This window comes from Pseudochaenichthys georgianus, chromosome 7, assembly GCF_902827115.2.
Source record: "Pseudochaenichthys georgianus chromosome 7, fPseGeo1.2, whole genome shotgun sequence".
Taxonomy (NCBI): domain Eukaryota; kingdom Metazoa; phylum Chordata; class Actinopteri; order Perciformes; family Channichthyidae; genus Pseudochaenichthys; species Pseudochaenichthys georgianus.
Window position 1 is genome coordinate 38,949,090 of NC_047509.1, and position 20,640 is coordinate 38,969,729.

A 20,640-nucleotide genomic window follows, 5' to 3' on the forward strand; every position below is an offset into this window, starting at 1 on the left:
TGGCTTGGGAACTGGAAGGTCACCAGTTCAAGTCCCCGAAAGACCAAGTGCTACCGAGGTGTCCCTGAGCAAGGCACCGTTCCCCACATTGCTCCCCGGGCGCCGTTCAAAATGGCAGCACACTGCTCCTAACACTAGGATGGGTCAAATGCAGAGAAATAATTTCCCCATGAGGGATTAATAAAAGTTCATCTTCATCTTCATGATCTGAACTGTTATTACCTGCAGTGTTACTGCTGGCGATACGGGCTGGTTGTTTTAACCATTGTCTGATGTCCATCATTGACTGCTGTGTCAGCACCTTGCAGATGATGAACGCGCAGCGGCACAGGTCACGCGCACCTGACATAATAACGTTACTTACTGTTTAAATTGACCAAATAAATGCAGCAGACAATGTTATTCAACCACAATTACAATTTATTTTATTTCAACTATATTCTTCTTCTTCTTCTTCTTATTATTATTACTACTATTGTTAGTAATAGTAGGCAAAATTTAATATTTTTCACTTTTCATTTTTTTTTAATGATACAATGGGCCACAGCATTAAGCAGATTTGTTTGGCATCATCTCAGTTGACCTGCATTCTGATCTTTATGCATCTGTAGTTTTGTGACCGCATCTTTCGACACGGCTTGTATTATACAACAGTCAAGCTTTTATAGCAAAAGAAGAAGACTAAAAACATCTGTGAATGTTAAGATAATAAATACCTTAGGGCAACTACATCTCAAATCAAAAACATGTCCGTCTTACCCTAATTAAAAACCTCATGAGCAATAGCAACATATTTGACCCATATTTTATTCCAATCAAAGGTTTTTAATGAATTAAAAGGTTATATTTACACGATTTCGACTGATACAATCAATAATGTTATTCTCAATCAGCAACTTCTGTGGAAAATAAACAAAAGAGGCAGTTCATGAAAATAAAAAAAAGAATAAGAAGCTAAAGGTTTATACTTAAAGAACTGCAGAATGTTGGCACAAAGTTCTGTTGTATCTCCACGTGTTCCTGAGAGGGTTAACACGCATCAGTGCACCAGTCTGTGTGCTAGCTGCAGTTCCTCAGGTACACCAGTCTGTGGGGCTCGAACTTCTCCCGACACAGGGGGCACTCCGCCTGTGGGAGGGAGAAACAACAATCAGTGTGTAGAGAGGGACAGTGCGTAGAGAGGGACAGTGTAGAGAGAGGGACAATGTGTAGAGAGGGACAGTGTAGAGAGAGGGACAGTGTAGAGAGAGGGACAGTGCGTAGAGAGGGACAGTGCGTAGAGAGAGGGACAGTGTAGAGAGAGGGACAGTGTAGAGAGAGGGACAGTGTGTAGAGAGGGACAGTGTGTAGAGAGGGACAGTGTAGAGAGAGGGACAGTGTGTAGAGAGGGACAGTGTAGAGAGAGGGACAGTGTAGAGAGAGGGACAGTGTAGAGAGAGGGACAGTGTGTAGAGAGGGACAGTGTGTAGAGAGGGACAGTGTGTAGAGAGGGACAGTGTGTAGAGAGGGACAGTGCGTAGAGAGGGACAGTGCGTAGAGAGGGACAGTGCGTAGAGAGGGACAGTGCGTAGAGAGGGACAGTGTAGAGAGGGACAGTGTAGAGAGGGACAGTGCGTAGAGAGGGACAGTGCGTAGAGAGGGACAGTGCGTAGAGAGGGACAGTGTGTAGAGAGTTTGTTGTCCACAGATGAAGTTAAATGGACTTCTTTCTGTGGAGTGATATGACTGCACATAATGTAGTCCCTTGAACAGAGCTCCATCAGCAGCTGCCTGCTAGCAGACAGAGCCGACCTGAAGCTGTGTAATGACACACGTGCACACCGTGGTAGCGGCAGTCTCTAGAATGAAGAGCCCATTTTCCTGATGGTTAAAAATGAAAGCTTTAGTCAGTGGACGGTGAGACCCCCATCAGCACGTCAGGTGACCCTCCCAGAGCCCCCGGCAACCCTCCACCACTCCACTTCCTGCCAACACACATCACACATGAGTTTTTTAACCTTCATATATTTGGTGTAGTTTTAATCAATGCCAAGTCAACTTCAACCCGCCATTTGTATTTTGTATAATAAACTGACATTTACTTCACTTAAGGTTTTATCTTTAATTATCTGCAGAAAAACAAAGGCAGAGGGATTTAGAGAGCAGTGAAGCTCTGGGTCATGTGGACTGCGCCACGTGCCAGGAACCTGAAGCGTTGCTATGAGAAGCATCACATGTTGGATTGTAAGATTTTGATATCACGATGGGCTCGATCATTGCTTCTTATTTGGCTGAACACAAGCGGCAGCTGGTGGAGAGCACCTTCACCAGAACACAGACATGTTTCATTTGAAAGTTTGGTCACTTGCTAATTCAGAGGTGATGTGCTGCTGGGGATGTTGATCTCATGCCCCGGCCACACGAGGACGAATTTGGTCGTTTGCGTTACTGTTTAGTGTCATATAGACCGCTCTGCCACACGAGGACGACCGAATACGGCACTAAACGACTGAGGAAACGATAACGGGTCCCAAGGTGGATAGAACGGCATACGCAACTCTCTGGGGGGTCAAACGGCTCCGTGTGTGCGCCCTATACGGACATTTTCAGATCACTGATAGTGATTGCGCAATAGCCCCGCCTCTCCCCACCTCTTCTGCTCACCTCCGCTTACCCCGCGCCAGTGCTGAAGTGTTTCGCCACCAACAACAACAACAACAATGGCGGATCGCAGAGTTGCTATCGTGCTCCGGACGCTATTGACCATGCTACAGTTGTTTGTGCAACATCTACAGCAATAATGACGAGGCAATAGCCCCGCCTCTCCCCACCTCTGCTGCTCACCCCCGCGTCAAAGTAAACTGCACCCTGAATTCAGATTATTTATCTTTCTCTCGCGAGTGAAGTCTAATCTGACAGGACGGAGACACGCAGCTCTGCCCACCTGCAGCTCCTCCCTATGCAGCAAAACACACACTTCAAGTCAGATCATCACCCTTAGCTATTTTAATTACCTCTCAAACTCCTAAACTAGTTATAAATATGTTTATTTTTACTGTCGGCCGGGCCACTCATTACTGGATCAGCTGCTGCATGAGACAGACGCTGACGCTGTCCGAAGAGAGGGAGGAAAAAGAGAGGCTCCGTGTATTTTATCATTATATTATATAGAGTCGTTATTCATTTGTTTTAAAGCTCAATAAATAACAAAGTAGACCTTTGACCGGCACTTTTATCATTTTGTCGGGAAGATTTAAACTTTAATAAACGCTGACTGGCGAAAAACTCTGCCCCCACCGCGGAGAATAAACAGAAGGGCAACCATGACAACCATGCTTCTTCGCTGCTTTTGTGGAGGAAGTTACAGCGCCACGTACAGGCTCTGCATATGTACTGCAGCTTCTCCAGCGGTTGGAGCTAAACGGAGCGGTCTCGTGTGGACAGACACTATCCGGTAAATATTGCGTGTGGAAGGAAGCTTGTTTGCGTTAATCCTATGCGTTTAGCCGTTTCCTTCGTCCTCGTGCGGCCGCGGCCTTAGTGAGTGTTGGCTGAAGAACGACAGAACATAAGGATGATGTGATGTTTTCAACATGGCTCTGTGCTCTGGTTAGAAGAAAGACAGCTGTTCCTTTTAACTGCTAGAAAGCACTGTTAAATATGTCAGGGTTTGAATGGCTCTTCTGTTTGAGGCTTCCTGTCTTAATGTGTTTTTGGATTACATTTAGTTATTGTTTTAAACTAAGAGAGGAAGTGCTTTTGATTGCCTCGGACTTTTGGGGGCATTTATAGACCACTTCATGTCAATGATTAAAGGGGGAAGTGTGGAACCTTCTGCTGCTGCCCAGCAGTTTCAGTGTTACCGTGATCAGAGGGGGCGTGGCCACGCAGGGTGACAGAGTCTGGTGTCCTCAATTGACTTCATCAGCAGCCACAAGAGGAATCTCAGCAATACATGACAAAGGAAGCTCTGCTTACCGAACCTAAACAAGACGGAGCTACTCCTCCTCCAGGTAAGGACTCTTCCATCCATGACCTTTCATCAGCACCTCTGTAGAGTCAGACTGCAAAGGACTCTGGGTGTGACCCTGGACGACCAGCTGAACTTCCCTTCTAACATCACTGCTCCAACCCACTCGTACAGACGCACTCTACAACGTCAGGAGGACACATGAACTGACTGAGACGGTGACCGACTGTATGCTTTGATCCAGGCTCCTGTCACCTCACTGTCACAGCTCTGGACTTCCTGCATCCCAACTCTGCAGCTAAGTCAGAATGCAGGAGCCCAACCGGTTTGCACCCTTCCCAGAATTCTCCCACACTACCCCCCTCCTCCGCTGCCTGAACCCACTCCAAGGCACTGGTGCTGGCCCACCGTGCTGCGAGGGGATCCAGTCTTCCTTCATCCAGGACGTGGTTAAACCAAACACTCCAGCACGTGCACTTCACTCTGCAACAGCCAATCGAGCCCCTCGGCTGTAAAACACACCCGTCTACTATCTTGGCTCCAACATGGTAGAACGAGCTACCCATTGTTACCAGGGCAACAGAAAGTCTACAAATCTTCCATCGCAAGCTGAAAAGCCAGCTGTGTCGACTGCACCTTGGCCGATAAACACAAGTCTCACTTCAGTTTGGAGCACGTAGCTTTTAGGCACGTTGGAGATGATCATCTTCATTGGTTTTGGAGTGTCAGCTGATTGAAGCGAGGCAAAAAGGTTAGCGTTCAATGCATCGTCAAGACAGCTTGAAATGTGATCCCTTTCAAAGTAATGTGCTTGTTGCGTCCTTCTCACACTTGTCAGTGCGCTCCGATAACAAGATGACACACTCTGCGTACCTTGTGATACATGTTTTGGGGGCAGAATATTAAAATAGAGTTGGACAGAAAGCTCTTTAAATAACACTCCTGTCTCTCCATTCATGGCAGGAGGCTCTCTCCATCAGGACCAAAACCTCTCTCCACCTGAACACTTTCTTCCCCTCTGCTACCGGCCTCATCAACCAGGCCCGGCTCCCCCCTACCGACAGAATAACATTACACTAATGCACATCGTGGGAACGTCATACTGCGAGTGCTGAATACTGTAAATCCTGCACAACCCTTTTAACAAGTTGCACACTAACTCTTTTTAAACTTGCATCGCTTTCTATTTTGTTCATAGTATTTGTCCTATTTCATTTTACTGTACTCAGTTCCTTACCTATTTATATGTTGTGTAAATATGGTCCTTAATTTTCAAATAGTTACAATAGTCTTTGAAATAGCTTTTATAATAGTACTTTATTTTGCTCCTGTCTTTAAAAAAATAAACCATATTCTTCTACTTGTGTCTTTGTATGCATCATTAGTAATTACCTACTTGGTAATACGCTTCTGTTCTGATTCTGACTTGAGACACTACAGAGTGAGAAGTGCTTGAGAGTGGGTGCTGCAGCTGACCTTGGTGCTGCACCACTCTGTAATGCACTCCCAGCAGAAGAGGTGTCCGCAGGGCGTGGAGGTGGAGTGTCTGCGCTCCTCCAGGCAGAGCATACAGCTGGCCCCCTGGGGTGCCCCCCCGCTGTGTGTGTGCTGAGGACTGCAGACAAAAAGTTCAGCATCAGACTTTTTACAATGTTGACTGCAGCACAACACTCTATATAAAGTTCAATTCTAAAAGAAATACTTCACCCCCCAGATGTTTTTTTTTAATCAATAACTCACCCAATGAATTCTTGAAGAAAAACACCATAAAAGTTTCGTGTTTTGTCTTCAAGAGTTCAAGGTCGCCCGGGCGAGGCGCTGATATACACACGGGGATTCTACGGGAGACATCTTCCTTTCATGGAGTACAATCAGCATTCTCAATTGTGTTAATAGTTCACTTAAGACCTAAAGAAATTGTGTAACTAAATGTTACCATACTATCAATTAGTTGACATGGGAAGATATGTGGAATTATGACAAGAACATATCCATATGTGCCACACCCAAAGCAATCCGGTTTAGAAAACAAGACGGACACAAGTATCCCCTAACCAGGCACTGTCTCAGCTCCTCGCCGTCCCCTTTGTGTCAACCACGTGGAACCAAAGCAGGTCCCGCGACTCATCAGCTGGAAACTCACAATACTCCTCTACAATATTACATCCAATGGATCTAACCGACACTTCGATGTGGCGTGTCTTTGATTTGAGGTTTGCTAAGAGGAAATCTAACGACTGCTGCTAGTAAATGATGATATTACATGACATGTGATGACATGTGTTGTAAGTCTCATGTGACTTACACACACTGGGCAGCCCCCACAGGAGCAAAGTGGGGTGAAGTGTCTTGCCCAGGGACACAACGACATGCTGACTGCAGCAGGGATTGAACCAGTGCTCCACTGATCCGAAGACCAGCACACCACCCCATTGAGCCACAGCCGCACATTATATGATGTAAAACATATTACTACCCTATTATACTCTTTGGGGCTTTCCCTTTGCTTTCACAGCAGAGCCAGCGAACCAATCAGAGCAGCCTGGGCTCTGCCACCTGTTGAACCTTAAAGCATGGAGGCATAGTAGTCACAGTAGAGACACTACACACTAATATGAAGCTGAAGGTGAACAGAATAGTTTCCCTTTAAAGTCGTATTGAGTTAGTTCCCGTGAGAGAGATCAGATATGCATTTGTTATGTGTTGGTTGTGTCATTAGAGAGTTTGCAGAAATTAAGGAAAGTCAATAAATATATTGTTTATGAGAAAACAAACAACAATTGCCAGAACTGTGCTGCAGGAAATATGAACAGCTATTGGCCAGGTTCGATTGATCTGAAGAAGAACTCAGTAACGAACTGAGTAAGTAGCAACACCTCTCACTAAGACGAGCTTCAGATTAAAGACGAGTCGTTTGAATGCAGGTTTCGAGAGTGTGTGTTCTCTGAGAGTGTGTGTTCTCTGAGAGTGTGTGTTCTCTGGCAGTGTGTGTTCTCTGAGAGTGTGTGTTCTCTGAGAGTGTGTGTTCTCTGGCAGTGTGTGTTCTCTGGCAGTGTGTGTTCTCTGGCAGTGTGTGTTCTCTGAGAGTGTGTGTTCTCTGGCGGTGTGTGTTCTCTGGCAGTGTGTGTTCTCTGAGAGTGTGTGTTCTCTGGCGGTGTGTGTTCTCTGGCAGTGTGTGTTCTCTGGCGGTGTGTGTTCTCTGTGCGTACCTGAGGTTCCTGTGGAGCTGCCACTCCTGCCGGGCTCTCTGCTTCTTCCTGTAGTTGTTGAGCTGCAGACTCACAGTGATGAGGAGCTGCAGCAGGGACAGGGCCCCCAGGAGCCTGTAGCTGCTCCTGATGGTGCCGTCATCGCCCTGGAGCCCCGCCACACGCAGCTACACACACACACACACACACACACACACACACACACACACACACACACACACACACACACACACACACACACACACACACACACACACACACACACACACACACACACACACACACACACACACACACACACACACACCACACACACACACACACACACACACACACACACACACACACACACACACACACACACACACACACACACACACACACACACACACACACACACACACACACACACACACACACACACACACACACACACACACACACACACACACACACACACACACACACACACACACACCCCTAGTGGTGACCTCGTCATGCACTTAACTCAAAAGCCCAAACAATCAGAAACACATTTACGACCCGCCCCGTTTGACTGTAGTTACTCGTGAACACATGGTGGCGGGAGCAAACACGTGACCTCTGATATTCGAAGTACTCAGATCTTTTACTCGGGTAAAACTAGAATCAAAATATACTCAAAGCTTAGATTAAAAGAGCTTCTTATGTAGTATGACCAATTTCAGTCTCATGTTGTATTATTGTATTACAATTATTGATGCAATAATGTGTCACTTCAATGTGAACCTGGTCAAGGTGGAGCTCATGCTAATAACTAAGTACTGTTGGGAAGATAATACATGATATAATACATTATATAGCCTTAGTGGATTCACAACGTGTATTCATATCCTCAATATGCCAAGCAACTCATCTTGTAAGATAAGTTAGTGGATTAGAAAGTACAATATTGGTATAAAGTAGGATCATTCAAAAAATACTCAAATGAAGTACAAGTACCTCAAATGTTTACTTAGTAGAGGCAGAAGAAGAACTTGGATCTTTTACTAAATGAAAATGAATAATACTACAATGTAGAAATACTCACAAAAAAAAGACCTGCATTCATTACGTTACTGAAGTAAACTTACACAAGTTTTAGAACTAATCAGAACGGTTACTGGTGATCTGTTCATGTGGTCATTATTTACATTTTGCAGTTAATAAAAATGGAGCTAAATTACTTTTAGTGACTTTTTACAGGAGATCTTAATCCATATAAGTACATCATAATTCATTGGTTGATTTATATGTTGTATAAGCAGTAACACATGTTGTCAGATAAATGTAGTGGCATTAAGTACAATTTGTATTCCAAAATGTAATATAGTAGAAGTATAAAGTATTGTATAATACCTAAAACGTTCAGTACATACTTCATTACATTCCAGCCCTGGATGTTTGGTCGAGAGAGTGAGAGTATGAATGCAGACATAGGGCCTTCTCGCGTATCAGAATTTTACAAAATAAAAAAACATGCTTCTACTTGGTCTAATATGTGATATAAATGACGTGTAAAGAAATGGACATGACGTACATATCTGATGGCCGCCGCCCTCTTGGACAGGTGGTAGAAGGAGCCGCTGAGGTAGAACAGAGCCACGTGGAGGCGCTGCAGCAGGGTGAGAGCCAGCCGGAGGACAGACACAGCCAGGAGGCAGGCCCTCCTCTGGGGCTCCGGCAGCAGCCCCACCACCCTCTGCACCCCCCTCCTCAGCCAGGCCTCCAGGCTCCAGGACCGGGCCTGCCGCTGCCTCGCCCCCCCGCCTTCCAGCTCGTTCTCCAGGCTCACCAGCACCTTCTCCAGCAGGTAAGGGAAGAAGGAGTGGAGGAGGACAAAGAGGCTCCGCCTGGCCCGGGAGGGGACCCGGTGTTTAGTGGGGTCCACCTGGACCATGTGGACGTACTCCTCGCCCAGGGTCTGGTAGCCTGGGGGGGAGAAGGACACGAGTTCATCACAAGACAACTAACTATCAGAATCAGAAAACCTCTTTTCAGCAGTTATCACAGACTTGTTAAACATAGTAAAGTGAGTTTCTTAAGGACCTGACAATGTGGTTAACCCGTAGTATGCCAGGTCTGACAGCAGCTCGATCTCTCTCCTCCAGTCCAGCCATCGCTTGGATCCTACAGGAAGTGAACACACTTGAACCCTGAGACCACCCTGAGGTGCTGAAAGTACAGCTACACAGATAGACATGTAAACAAACACTTTAATCAACACGTTTCATTGTGATAATAACCAGTTGATATTTGTTATAAGCGTCAGACTGAGCAGAAAGAGTCAGGTCTCTCTCACACTGATGTAGTATGTACAGAACATGTTATATATTACTGTGCTTGACCCGTCAGACAGAGTGCATGATACATCAGATCTGACTCTTCACTCCTAAATGTGAATACATGTGAATAAGTTCACCAAACACAAGCCCTGCCAGCCTCAACACATGTGACACTTTCAACCTTACCCCGGAGCATTCTAGAATATACGAGGGGCTGTGTGTGTACCACTTAGGATTGTATTAGTATGGGCGGGACAGCAGTTTTCTCTACTTGATAAATGAAGTAAACTAGCTAAAGCTCTCGACTACATGTATTTGAAAAGATGAGTTACTTGTTACTTTTGCAGGTTCATATTATTAATAGAACATTTTATGTACTATTATGAGTGGAGATATCTGGCAGTATAAAAAGTCAGTAAAGTTATCTCATTGATAAATTAACACATTAATGCTTCACTTATTATGATCTACTGATATATTATATTATTCCAAAAATAAGTGACTCTTTCTCAGCGGTGCCACTGAAAATGGTTTATTTGAACATGGAACAGGAAAATAAGGTCTGCATATGAAACATGTCGTGCCTCTAAAACAAATCCAATAGTAGGCTAGCTTCTACACGCAACTCAGATCTCTCACCAGCGAAACACCTCGTCAGTTAAATGCCATTTTACGTTTCATTATTATACGATACGATACGGTATCTGTTATCATTATAGTATTACTATTTCGGCGATTAGATCAAATATAAATTATATTTGATGCAACTTTAGTTACATTTCCATGACTTTTCCAAAAACTTTGGGAAAAATATTGTTTTCCATAACTTTTCCAGGGCCTGGAATTAGCTTTTTAAATTTCCATGACTTTTCCAGGTATTTAATGACCGTAAGAACCCTGTTAAGTATATTCAACTTGCTTATAATTGTGTAATTATATTTAAGTAACATTGTTAATGAATCTTTTACTTGTAACATATTTCTACAGTGTGGTTTTACTACTTTTAATTCTTCCAACTCTACCTTCTGCATGAAACCCGGTGCATGATATAATCAGATTCAGACTCTTAATCAACCCAGAACAAGACACTTTTATAACAATATAACTTTACAAATTATTATTACCAAACACAAGGTTGACAGCAGGAGCCTGAACACATTTGAAACTGTTCACCTAGTGAAGAGAAGCCTTTATTAAACCCTCTCACCAGCCAGAGTCTGGAAGGCTTCGTTGGCGGTGTTCCTCAGGGAGCTCTGGTAGTACTCGTCCTTCTGACTGGAGCGGATCAGGTGGGACTGGTTAGCCGGACCGAGCGGCATGGTGAGCTCACAGCCACAGAGAGCTAATGTCGTTGTGACAGCAGGCGGACCGTCCGGTGAAACACAAGCCTGGTCCCTGTCTTGTGCATTGTCGGAATATGCATTAATATTTCATAAGTGTCACCATTTCATGGAGCTAAAGGAGCTAAAGTCAGTACCGTTGAAAGAGGAAATAAAACGGGAGTTGAGAAACAGAACACAGTCCCATAACCCGAGCCATCACGCACAGCGCCACTCTCTGGCCGGGGGAGGAACTACACGCGCACTCACAGCTGAGCCAATGAGGTGAGTTTGGCTGACAAGACAACAGGTTTGGGGGGTAACGGATTATATATAACGGGATTACATAATCAGGATACAAAAAAAGTTACTTTATTTCCTTACAGTTACATAACAAAATTATTATTTAGATTACTGTTACATTATTTAACATTGGGCATGACTGGCACGATTACAGTGTTGGTAAAAACTAAAAAGATCATATAGTGTTTGTTGTAAAGGATCAGATGTTGTCTCTTCTCTTAGAGCTGTACTGTTCTGTAGGATAATACTTGAAGTGTGAATCTAATCTTCTACTGCCTGAATCTGCTAATGGTTTTCACTTTCTTTGCTTCATGTGTTCTGTTTTTAATTCAGCAGGTGAATCTATATGTTCATAACATAGTGTGTGTGAGTTTAACTGTGTGTATTAAACTAAAACGGAGCATTTCCTGTCAACTCAGATTTTCTTTCTGCTTTTTTAAACTGTAGTATCTAGTCTGTGCTCATGTGTTTCAGTGTTGGTGTAAAGGCTGCTGCCGGAATATGCTTCATGACACGCAGCTTTTCCTATAGATAACATCATTTTTGATCCTAAATATCTTGGTTTCTTCTTTTCTAACGTCACAATGTTCTGTTGTCTTACATTAGAAACTTAAGTCAAAAAACAAATGTCTTGTTGTTGTTTTTCTCTTCTATTTATTTCATTGCATCTTATATTGAGGTAATCCAATGGCCTCGAAAATAATCAGGTACATTACTTATGTATTTTGATACTCAGATCAGGTTGCACTGCAGAAAGATGATGAAACCATTGTAATAGAGCTATAAAGCTTAACTGCACCTCTTAAATGTGCATGTCGCAATTGTTGCTTCGCACACAGAGTTTACAGAGCAGCTGTAATGACCCACTGTGCAGGTTGCAACAAGCGCTGCTTCCTGTGAACGTGGGTTAAGTGAATGCATCCAGTGGTTTAGAGCAGGTCTGCTGCTATCTGCCCTCCAAGCTGCATAACCAGTTCCTTTGTCTCCTCACTGCTGCTCCCTGAGCCAGCCAGGTGTACTATAACCGCAACGGAGGACATCCCATTATGATCCCACTGCTATCCTCTTACAGTGACTTGTATCGGCACTGTAGCATTGTGCACACCAGGAAGCTGCACTTTGCTCTCAGTGAGGGGAGGGGCTGGTCTTTTTCTTTTCCTCCTCCCTTTTAAGTTGGGAGCTGCTTGTTTCAGACAGAAGTAAGGGGTGGGAAGCTGCCTGGACTAAACCACTAACCCGCACACAGGGAGAGCCTGGCATCGGGACAGGTAAGACTGCATGCACTGTGTCACGTTCAACATCAACATACAGAATGTTTTGGTCCAGCTGGTTTATAGGCATCAGTGTTAGAGGAGTTATAGGCTGGTTATGCTTTAGTGGTCACATGTCGTGTTTTTGCTGCTATAAAGTCCCCTGAATGGATTCTGATTAGAGATCTCTTCCTTGATACTACTATACCGGTGCGTTCAGGTACATGTTCTTAGCAGCACTGTTGTGTTCATGGATTCATCTCAGTTAGCCATTAGAGCAGAGCAGGTGTGATCTAAAAGGCCAACATAAGTTAGTGAGGATCATGACAAATGTAAACATCACCATGGTGATTCACCAAAGTATGACATCACATGTACACACACTGGCTGTGCTGCTGTATCACAGTATATAGTCTTGTTCGGAACAGTGTTGGAAAAGTAAGATATTTTAGTTAGCAGGGAGATAAAAACAGGAACATTCAAATGTATAATCTCCATTTGAAATAGTTTGAAATGGTATGCAGTGGTTTTGGGAGAATAGTATTGGAATTTGAAACTATGGACATCCCGACTTTGTGAGATGTTTGAACAGACCAGAATATGCCTTTATAATCTGAATGTATACAAATGTTGTTTTTAAAGGAGATATTAGTTGCTATGTATTCAGATGTGTAATGTCACATGTAAAATGTCTATACATCAATTAGTCTTTAATATGTAAAATGATCTTAATTGATCCCATGATTTTGAAAGCAAGACTTTGTTGTATGACATTTTCAGATTCACATGTTTTTATAACATTGTATGAGCGATTCATATCAATGTATCACAGTGACACAGTCTCTTTGTGATATTACTAACGATGGGTATTTCGTGTGAAATTGGTATTTTCACGCCTGATTCCTTGAGAATTTTACATTCTCATTTACGAAATCTAAACAAATACCCTGGGAATATGTCAGTCAGCATATCTGAATTTAGAATTTTTAAATAAAGGCCTATTCACACTTGTATCAGTAGTAGGTCAAATCTACATTATTATAAGAGGCCGAGATCAGTATCATTTGTTGTTGCTTATATTATAGTACTCATACTGAAAATAGCAACACACACACACACACACACACACACACACACACACACACACACACACACACACACACACACACACACACACACACACACACACACACACACACACACACACACACACACACACACACACACACACACACACACACACACACACACACACACACACACACACACACACACACACACACACACACACACACACACACACACACACAGGTGCAGGAGGCCTGAGGGGCTTCAGGGGTCTGTGCCAGAAATCCAGGAGTGCTTAAACTGCTTCTACAGAACTTTTTCACAGGAGACTTGCCAAAGTAGGAAAGGACTGGAGAAACAGATAACAATAAGGATGGATCAGTTCCATTATGTACCACAGTGAGCTACTCTAGTGAGAATGCAAGACTCGCTGCCTGACCACCTATCCTACCCTCAACCAAGCGAGGTCAAATACCTTACCACCGACCTCTTGTAAGAGTCTATAGCAGTGGTAGTAGTACTCATGTCATTAACTTATTGACATATAACAATACAACAGCGTATAATTACTTTGTTACAAGTAAAGGTCTTTCATTCAAAATATTACTATAGTAAAAAAACACAAAAGTATAACAATAAAAAGAATATATAATTAAAGTACCAAAACTAAAAGTACTCATTTTGCAGAATGGCTATTTTCTGATGATTTTTTATATTGCTGGATTCTAATAAATGATCAATTAATGTAAACACAATTTAAATGTAGCAGCCGTTAAAGGTGGGGATACCTTTAATGACATTTTAAACTGCCAGGTATCTTAACTCATAATAATAAGCCGTCATAATTAATATCCTTTAATTTTTTGTCTTTATAATATTAACCTGCAAAGTAGTTAGTATATTACAATATTTTTGTAATCAAAATTGTAGTAGTAGTAACATAGAATGGCAATTCTCAAGTAATTATAGCCACTCTTTCTTTTAATGATGATACAGAAAGCGTATTATTCATAGCTTTCCAAAAGAATGAGACAGTTTAGTTCTCTTCAAGCGGTGAGTGATGGCGCCACCACCTTCTAATATGAGATGCAATGATGGGTTTTAAAACTGTTCCCTGCAATTAAGCAAAGAGAAGTGTGAAAGTGTGCAAAGTCAAGCACTACTTATTTATATAATCCATCACAAATGGTTCTGTTTTGGAAAACATCAGAAAGTCACTTCTTTACATAATAACTGACAAAGGGGCCCTGCGAGATCTGTGAGTTATAGCTTGACTCTGCAGAGAGGATGTCAGGGTCAAAAGAACAGCAGCAGTCACATGCTGCATCATCCCATCCATCACCCTGACCTCCTCTCTGGCAGCATGTGACTGCTGCTGTTCTTTTGACAATGGCCATGATTGATTCCAAACCTCAACTAGCGAGTAGCTATCTAAACCCTGATCAGGTCCTTTATATAAGTTAGTTGCAATGTGAACCGATTTTTTCTTTTGCAACCACAAGTTGTAACAGATAAAATCATTTTTTCCTTTGGATTTGGTTGGACAAAATGTGTAGATAATTTGAGGCACAGTACGTGTAGTAGAGTATGAATGCAGGCACATTTATTATTCTTAACAAATGTTAGAACATGGCATGGTTGTAATCTATCTAGTATCATATCAAGATATCCTCACCTTGCATTCTGTCAGAGGGACTTGAGAGGAACGACATTCTACCACACACATATTCAGCTTTTTATGAGGTCATCAGGTAAAACAAACAGGGCTTTGTTTGGTGGTGACAGGACTCTGCACACTGACTCTAAGTGCTGAATGCTGCATTTTAAAAACTGTTCTGAATCATTTACCTTTCAGAATGTACATGTCAAGGTGAATTCACGCTTCATAGGGTGAACAGTCTGTAACAACATTTAAATTGGAGACCACAACTTTTAAAACCTGCTTTACAAATAGGAGGCGTGGAGTTTGAAATATGTGAACCCTTACCAGGCAGTGAGGATCTAACACTTCTGAGGTGCACTGTGGGAAGTTTAGGGTCCAGCTCAACCCGTTCTTGAATCACGATAAAACCTGTTAAAGATGTTGCTGCTTCTTTTTTAATCTGTCTCTGGCAAGTTCCACAACGTTATGGAAGTGTAACTCTGACTCCCTGCAGTCAGAGACTCATTAACATATTTTATGTTCTGGAGCAACTTTTAATAGGAGAGGACTTTCTTCCCTGCACTGCCTTTGTCACTGAGCTCCAAGCCCTCAGGTGAATCTTCACAAATAGCTTCCAAGTAGTTGACATATATAGCTGCCTGCCTGCTATTTGAATCAGGTTAGTTTAACAGGAGGAAATAGTGCAGCTCTCTGGCACTATTTTCAGTGGAGGATTAATCTAGTTTGTGTAGTGAGTATTGTTTCACCGTAGAGCACTGGTGCGCAGGGCCGCCCCTGGCCAACTTGTGGCCCCACGCAAAGTTATATGATGAGGCCCTCTGTGTCGCGAGCGTCGACAGGGGGTGCTAGTGGAGAAACTGTGGCGCGCGTACACTGTAGGTGCACCGCATTTGCGCCTCAGATGCGCAAAATGAAGCACCCTCCGCAAAATGAAGCACCCTCCGCAAGCTGAGGCCCCTCCGCGAGGTGAGGCCAGTGGCAGTTCTAGACCAATTTGACTGGGGGCGCCAGTTATTTTCTGAGGGGGGCACAATAAATGCAGGACGAAAAAGAGAACTAGACAGTATGAAGTAATTGCGCATAAGAAAACAATGCAATACAGCTATTAGTATTTGTTTCAGTACACATATTTATTTCAGATATATCTTATAGTTATTACTGTTAGCTTCAGCTTAAGTTATAGTACAATTTTTGCACTAACACCATATCATATTTATATTAAAATAAAGGTAATGAACAGTTACATCTCTACTTTACATCTACAATTACACGGATACAATAGTTGAAATCACTTTTTTCACTTTTCATTTTTAGGGGGCCACAGGGGGGTCAGACGTCAGTATTAGGGGGCACTGGCCCCCCTGGCCCTACTAGAACTGCCCCTGGGTGAGGCCCCACACGTGAGGCCCCGATTATTTCTCAATCCAAATTGAACTCTATGAAATAAAACGGCACATTTGTCTTGTAGTAAATAAAAAGGGATCACTGTGAACGTGACGTATGATAGTACACGTTGAAGATCCAATGGGGATACTGAATGGCGGTTCCGATTGATCTCAATCAGTAAGGCATGACACAGACCAGAGTCCTGCACGGGTCTGATTTTCAAGACCCGCTCCCGCCCCGCACATATTGCCAATTAGTTCCGCAACCCGACCCGACCCGTCAGCACAAGATCCGCAACCCGACCCGAACCCGCATAGCCTATATATGAGCAGTGAAAACCTGCAATTATTAACACACGCAGTTGCATATTTGTCTTAAAAAGCGTGAGATGTTGGTTATTTTCTCCATCTAGGATGACACCAAAAGCCTCCAGACGTTGGATTTCGCTCTTGAGGAAGTGTTATTGAAAATGCTGTATTCTCCGCTAGAGAGCTTCACCTCAGCCATTTCGAATGTGGCGCGCACAGCAGCAGATTGATGCGCTGCAGAGGTTATGATTATGCGCGGGGGAGAGGTCTGAGGATTAAAATATTAAACTAAATTATTTTAATACATTTATTATGCAATACCCGTGACCCGACCCGCATCATCTTTGTTTTACCCAGAACCGAACCCGGAAAAAAGCGTTTGAAAAAATACCACCCGCGAATCACCTTTTTTGCGGGTCACCCGTCGGGTACCCGATGCAGGACTCTGACGCAGACCCAACGTTTCGTTGCTCTGATTGGCTGTAGGTCTATTCAAATTGCATTCGGAGGCATTTTGATCTGACCACGGCCGCACTGATATTATAACGCGAGAGAATTTCCACACCTTTAGTGTATACAACTCCCCCACTACTTAGAGTATTCCTTACACCCCTCTTCTAGCATAACCCCGAATGGTCTCAACCATATTGCATCAGTAACGTGCAGGATCAGTTTGTGTGTTGTGGACACCACCCGTATATTTTCAGAATCCGTGTTCTCAACATTTAGCATGTTGCCTATTAATTAATTCATTTAATTTGCTTATACTTTAACATAATTTTTCATGGTGGGGCTAAGGTGGGACTAAGCCATTTATTGGTATGGCTATAAGCCTACCCCAGCCATACCCTGGCGCCGCCACTGCATAAAGTAGGCCTACTGGTTAGCTTTCGGAGGGCGTTAGCTAGCTAACGTGTATGTTAACAACTGGAGTTATTAACACTAACTATAGCGCTGTTTCTCCTGTAACTGTACACCTGTCAGGCCAACCAGGACACAATTATACACATTTTAAATGGCAAATTAAGCCAAATATATATGCCAGTGTTTTCCCTGTATTTTAATAAGTGGCCGTTAAATGCTGCGGAGCACTGTCATCAGTCCGTGAATGAGACAAGTGCCTGTGGTTAGTTCAGGTGTCAGTAATAACCATCCATCCATCCATCTTCTCCCGCTTATCTGTGGTCGGGTCGCGGGGGTAGCAGTTCCAGCAGAGAGCCCCAAACTTTCTTTTCCCTGGCGACATCAACCAGCTCTGACTGGGGGATCCCAAGGCGCTCCCAGGCCAGCGAAGAGATATAATCCCTCCAACTGGTCCTAGGTCTACCCCTTGGTCTCTTCTCAGCTGGACGTGCCTGGAACACCTCCCTAGGGAGGCGCCCAGGTGGCATCCTAACTAGGTGCCCGAACCACCTCAACTGGCTCCTTTCGACGCGAAGGAGGAGCGGCTCAACTCCGAGTCCCTCCCTGATGACCGAACTTCTCACCTTATCCCTAAGGGAGACACCAGCCACCCTGCGGAGAAAACCCATCTTGGCCGCTTGTATCCGCGATCTCGTTCTTTCGGTCATGACCCATCCTTCATGACCATAGGTGAGGGTAGGAACGAAAATGGCCCGGTAGACAGAGAGCTTTGCCTTCTGGCTCAGCTCCCTTTTCGTCACAACGGTGCGGTAAAGCGACTGCAGTACCGCTCCCGCTGCTCCGATTCTCCGGCCCATCTCACGCTCCATTGTTCCCTCACTCGAGAACAAGACCCCGAGATACTTGAACTCCTTCACTTGGGGTAAGGACTCATTCCCTACTTGGAGTGGACAGTCCATCGGTTTCCTGCTGAGAACCATGGCCTCAGATTTGGAGGTGCTGATCCTCATCCCAGCCGCTTCACACTCGGTTGCGAACCGATCCAGTGAGTGCTGAAGGTCGCAGACCGATGAAGCCATTAGAACCACATCATCTGCAAAAATCAGTGGTGCAATCCTTAGTCCACCGAACTGCAGACCCCCTCCCCCACGACTACGCCTCGAAATCCGATCCATGTATATTACAAACAGGATTGGTGACAAAGCGCAGCCCTGACGGAGGCCAACCCTCACCGGAAATGGGTCCGACTTACTGCCGAGGACCCGGACACAGCTCTCGCTTTGGGAGTACAGAGATTGGATGGCCCTGAGTAGAGACCCCCTCACCCCATACTCCCGCAGCACCTCCCACAGTAACTCCCTGGGAACTCGGTCATACGCCTTCTCCAAGTCTACAAAACACATGTAGACCGGATAAGTGTACTCCCAGGCCCCCTCCAGGATCCTTGCGAGAGTAAAAAGCTGATCTGTCTTTCAACGACCAGGACGGAATCCGCATTGTTCCTCCTCAGTCTGAGGTTCGACAATCGGCCTGACCCTCCTTTCGAGTACCTTGGAGTAAACTTTCCCGGGGAGGCTGAGTAGTGTGATGCCTCTGTAATTGGCACACACCCTCTGATCCCCCTTTTTAAAAAGGGGAACCACCACCCCGGTCTGCCACTCCTTCGGTACTGTTTCCGACTTCCACGCAACGTTGATGAGACGTGTCAACCATGACAGTCCCTCAACACCCAGAGCCTTCAGCATTTCCGGGCGGATCTCATCCACCCCCGGGGCTTTGCCACTGTGGAGTTGTTTGACGACCTCAGTGACCTCCCCCCGGGAGATTGGTGTCGATCCCCCGTCATACTCCAGCTCTGCCTCTAACATAGAGGGCGGAGTTGTCGGGTTCAGGAGTTCCTCAAAGTGTTCCTTCCAACGCCCCAACACTCCATCAGTTGAGGTCAACAACGTCCCATCCTTACTGTACACAGCTTGGATGGTCCCCTGCTTCCCCCTCCTGAGGTGTCGGATAGTTTTCCAGAACAACTTTGGTGCCGCCCGAAAGTCTTTCTCCATGTCTTCTCTGAACTTCTCCCACACCCGCTGCTTTGCCTCGGCCACGGATGAGGCTGCTGCCCTTCGGGCCTGTCGGTACTTTGCAACTGCCTCGGGAGTCCCCCGGGATAACAAATCCCTGAAGGCCTCCTTCTTCAGTCGGACGGCTTCCCTGACCACCGGTGTCCACCAGGAGGTTCGAGGGTTACCGCCCCTTGAGGCACCTAGGACCTTGAGACCACAGCTCCCCGCCGCGGCTTCGGCAATAGAGGCTTTGAACACCGACCACTCTGGTTCAATGTCCCCAACCTCCACAGGAATGCCCGAAAAGCTCCGCCGGAGGTGGTTGAAGTAATAACCAGTCTGAGATAATAACAGCAGAACAGTGGAGGGTAAGTTATCTAACTGCTAAGGTCAGTTTAACTGAACAAGTGAAGTGAAAATAACGTTGTCTGTAGTCCAGGGTTGCCAACTCTCACACATCTGGCGTGTGACACACGCTTTCACTCTCAATCTCACGCTCTCACGCTGCCCAAACTATTCTCACGCCAAAACAAGAATACCGAAGACTAGAAACGGTTTTGAAAACTTTTGTCACGTAGTGATCGTCTTCTCAATAGAACATCTTTGATAATGTCTTCTGGCCAATCAGAATCACGATAACGTGGTGGTGGTGTTGTTGCAGGAAGTCCCGACGGAGAATACTTTTGCTGTAGTAAATCTCTATATACATCGATGCAACATTACGTGTTGATAGAAATCAACACGTAATGAAATAAGACCCCACAGTTTGATGATTGATAGGTGTGTGGGCTGTCTTTCATTTTGACACACAGAACAATGGGGTCTATCCACCCTTATCCACAATGTAAAGTCATTCACAGCCTCTTCCCTCTTCTCTCTGTGAGGAGCAGCAGGTTTAGCTTTCAGAACAAAGTAACAAAAAACTAAAATGACATTAATTTTTTTAAATATGTCGTGT

At 44.6% G+C, this 20,640-nt stretch overlaps 2 protein-coding genes across 2 annotated transcripts in view; one reads left to right on the forward strand and one right to left on the reverse strand.

Moving 5' to 3' along the window:
- Positions 1 to 405: 405 nt before the first annotated feature.
- On the reverse strand, positions 406 to 10,998 carry pex10 (peroxisomal biogenesis factor 10). The gene is made up of 6 exons (XM_034087701.2): positions 10,669 to 10,998; positions 9,226 to 9,306; positions 8,717 to 9,108; positions 7,159 to 7,325; positions 5,426 to 5,564; positions 406 to 1,128 (listed from the first exon to the last, which is right to left on the reverse strand). The coding sequence occupies exons 1-6, from the start codon at positions 10,778 to 10,780 to the stop codon at positions 1,060 to 1,062; spliced, it is 960 nt and encodes a 319-aa protein (XP_033943592.1). The 5' UTR covers positions 10,781 to 10,998; the 3' UTR covers positions 406 to 1,059.
- Positions 10,999 to 12,277: 1,279 nt separating this feature from the next.
- Positions 12,278 to 20,640, forward strand: part of plch2a (phospholipase C, eta 2a) — a 334,996-nt gene continuing 326,633 nt past the window's right edge. The window contains exon 1 of the mRNA XM_034087852.1: positions 12,278 to 12,351. The gene's annotated coding sequence lies outside the window, so the exon portion shown is untranslated. The remainder of the gene's footprint in view (positions 12,352 to 20,640) is intronic.

Excerpts from the sequence above, each read along its gene's own strand:
- pex10 (XM_034087701.2), bottom strand. The coding sequence starts at position 10,780 with ATGCCGCTCGGTCCGGCTAACCAGTCCCACCTGATCCGCTCCAGTCAG. Across the intron at positions 9,307-10,668 it reads AGCCTTCCAGACTCTGGCTG|GATCCAAGCGATGGCTGGAC; the intron begins GTGAGAGGGTTT and ends CACTTCCTGTAG. Across the intron at positions 7,326-8,716 it reads GGGCGGCGGCCATCAGATAT|CTGCGTGTGGCGGGGCTCCA; the intron begins GTACGTCATGTC and ends GTGTGTGTGTAG.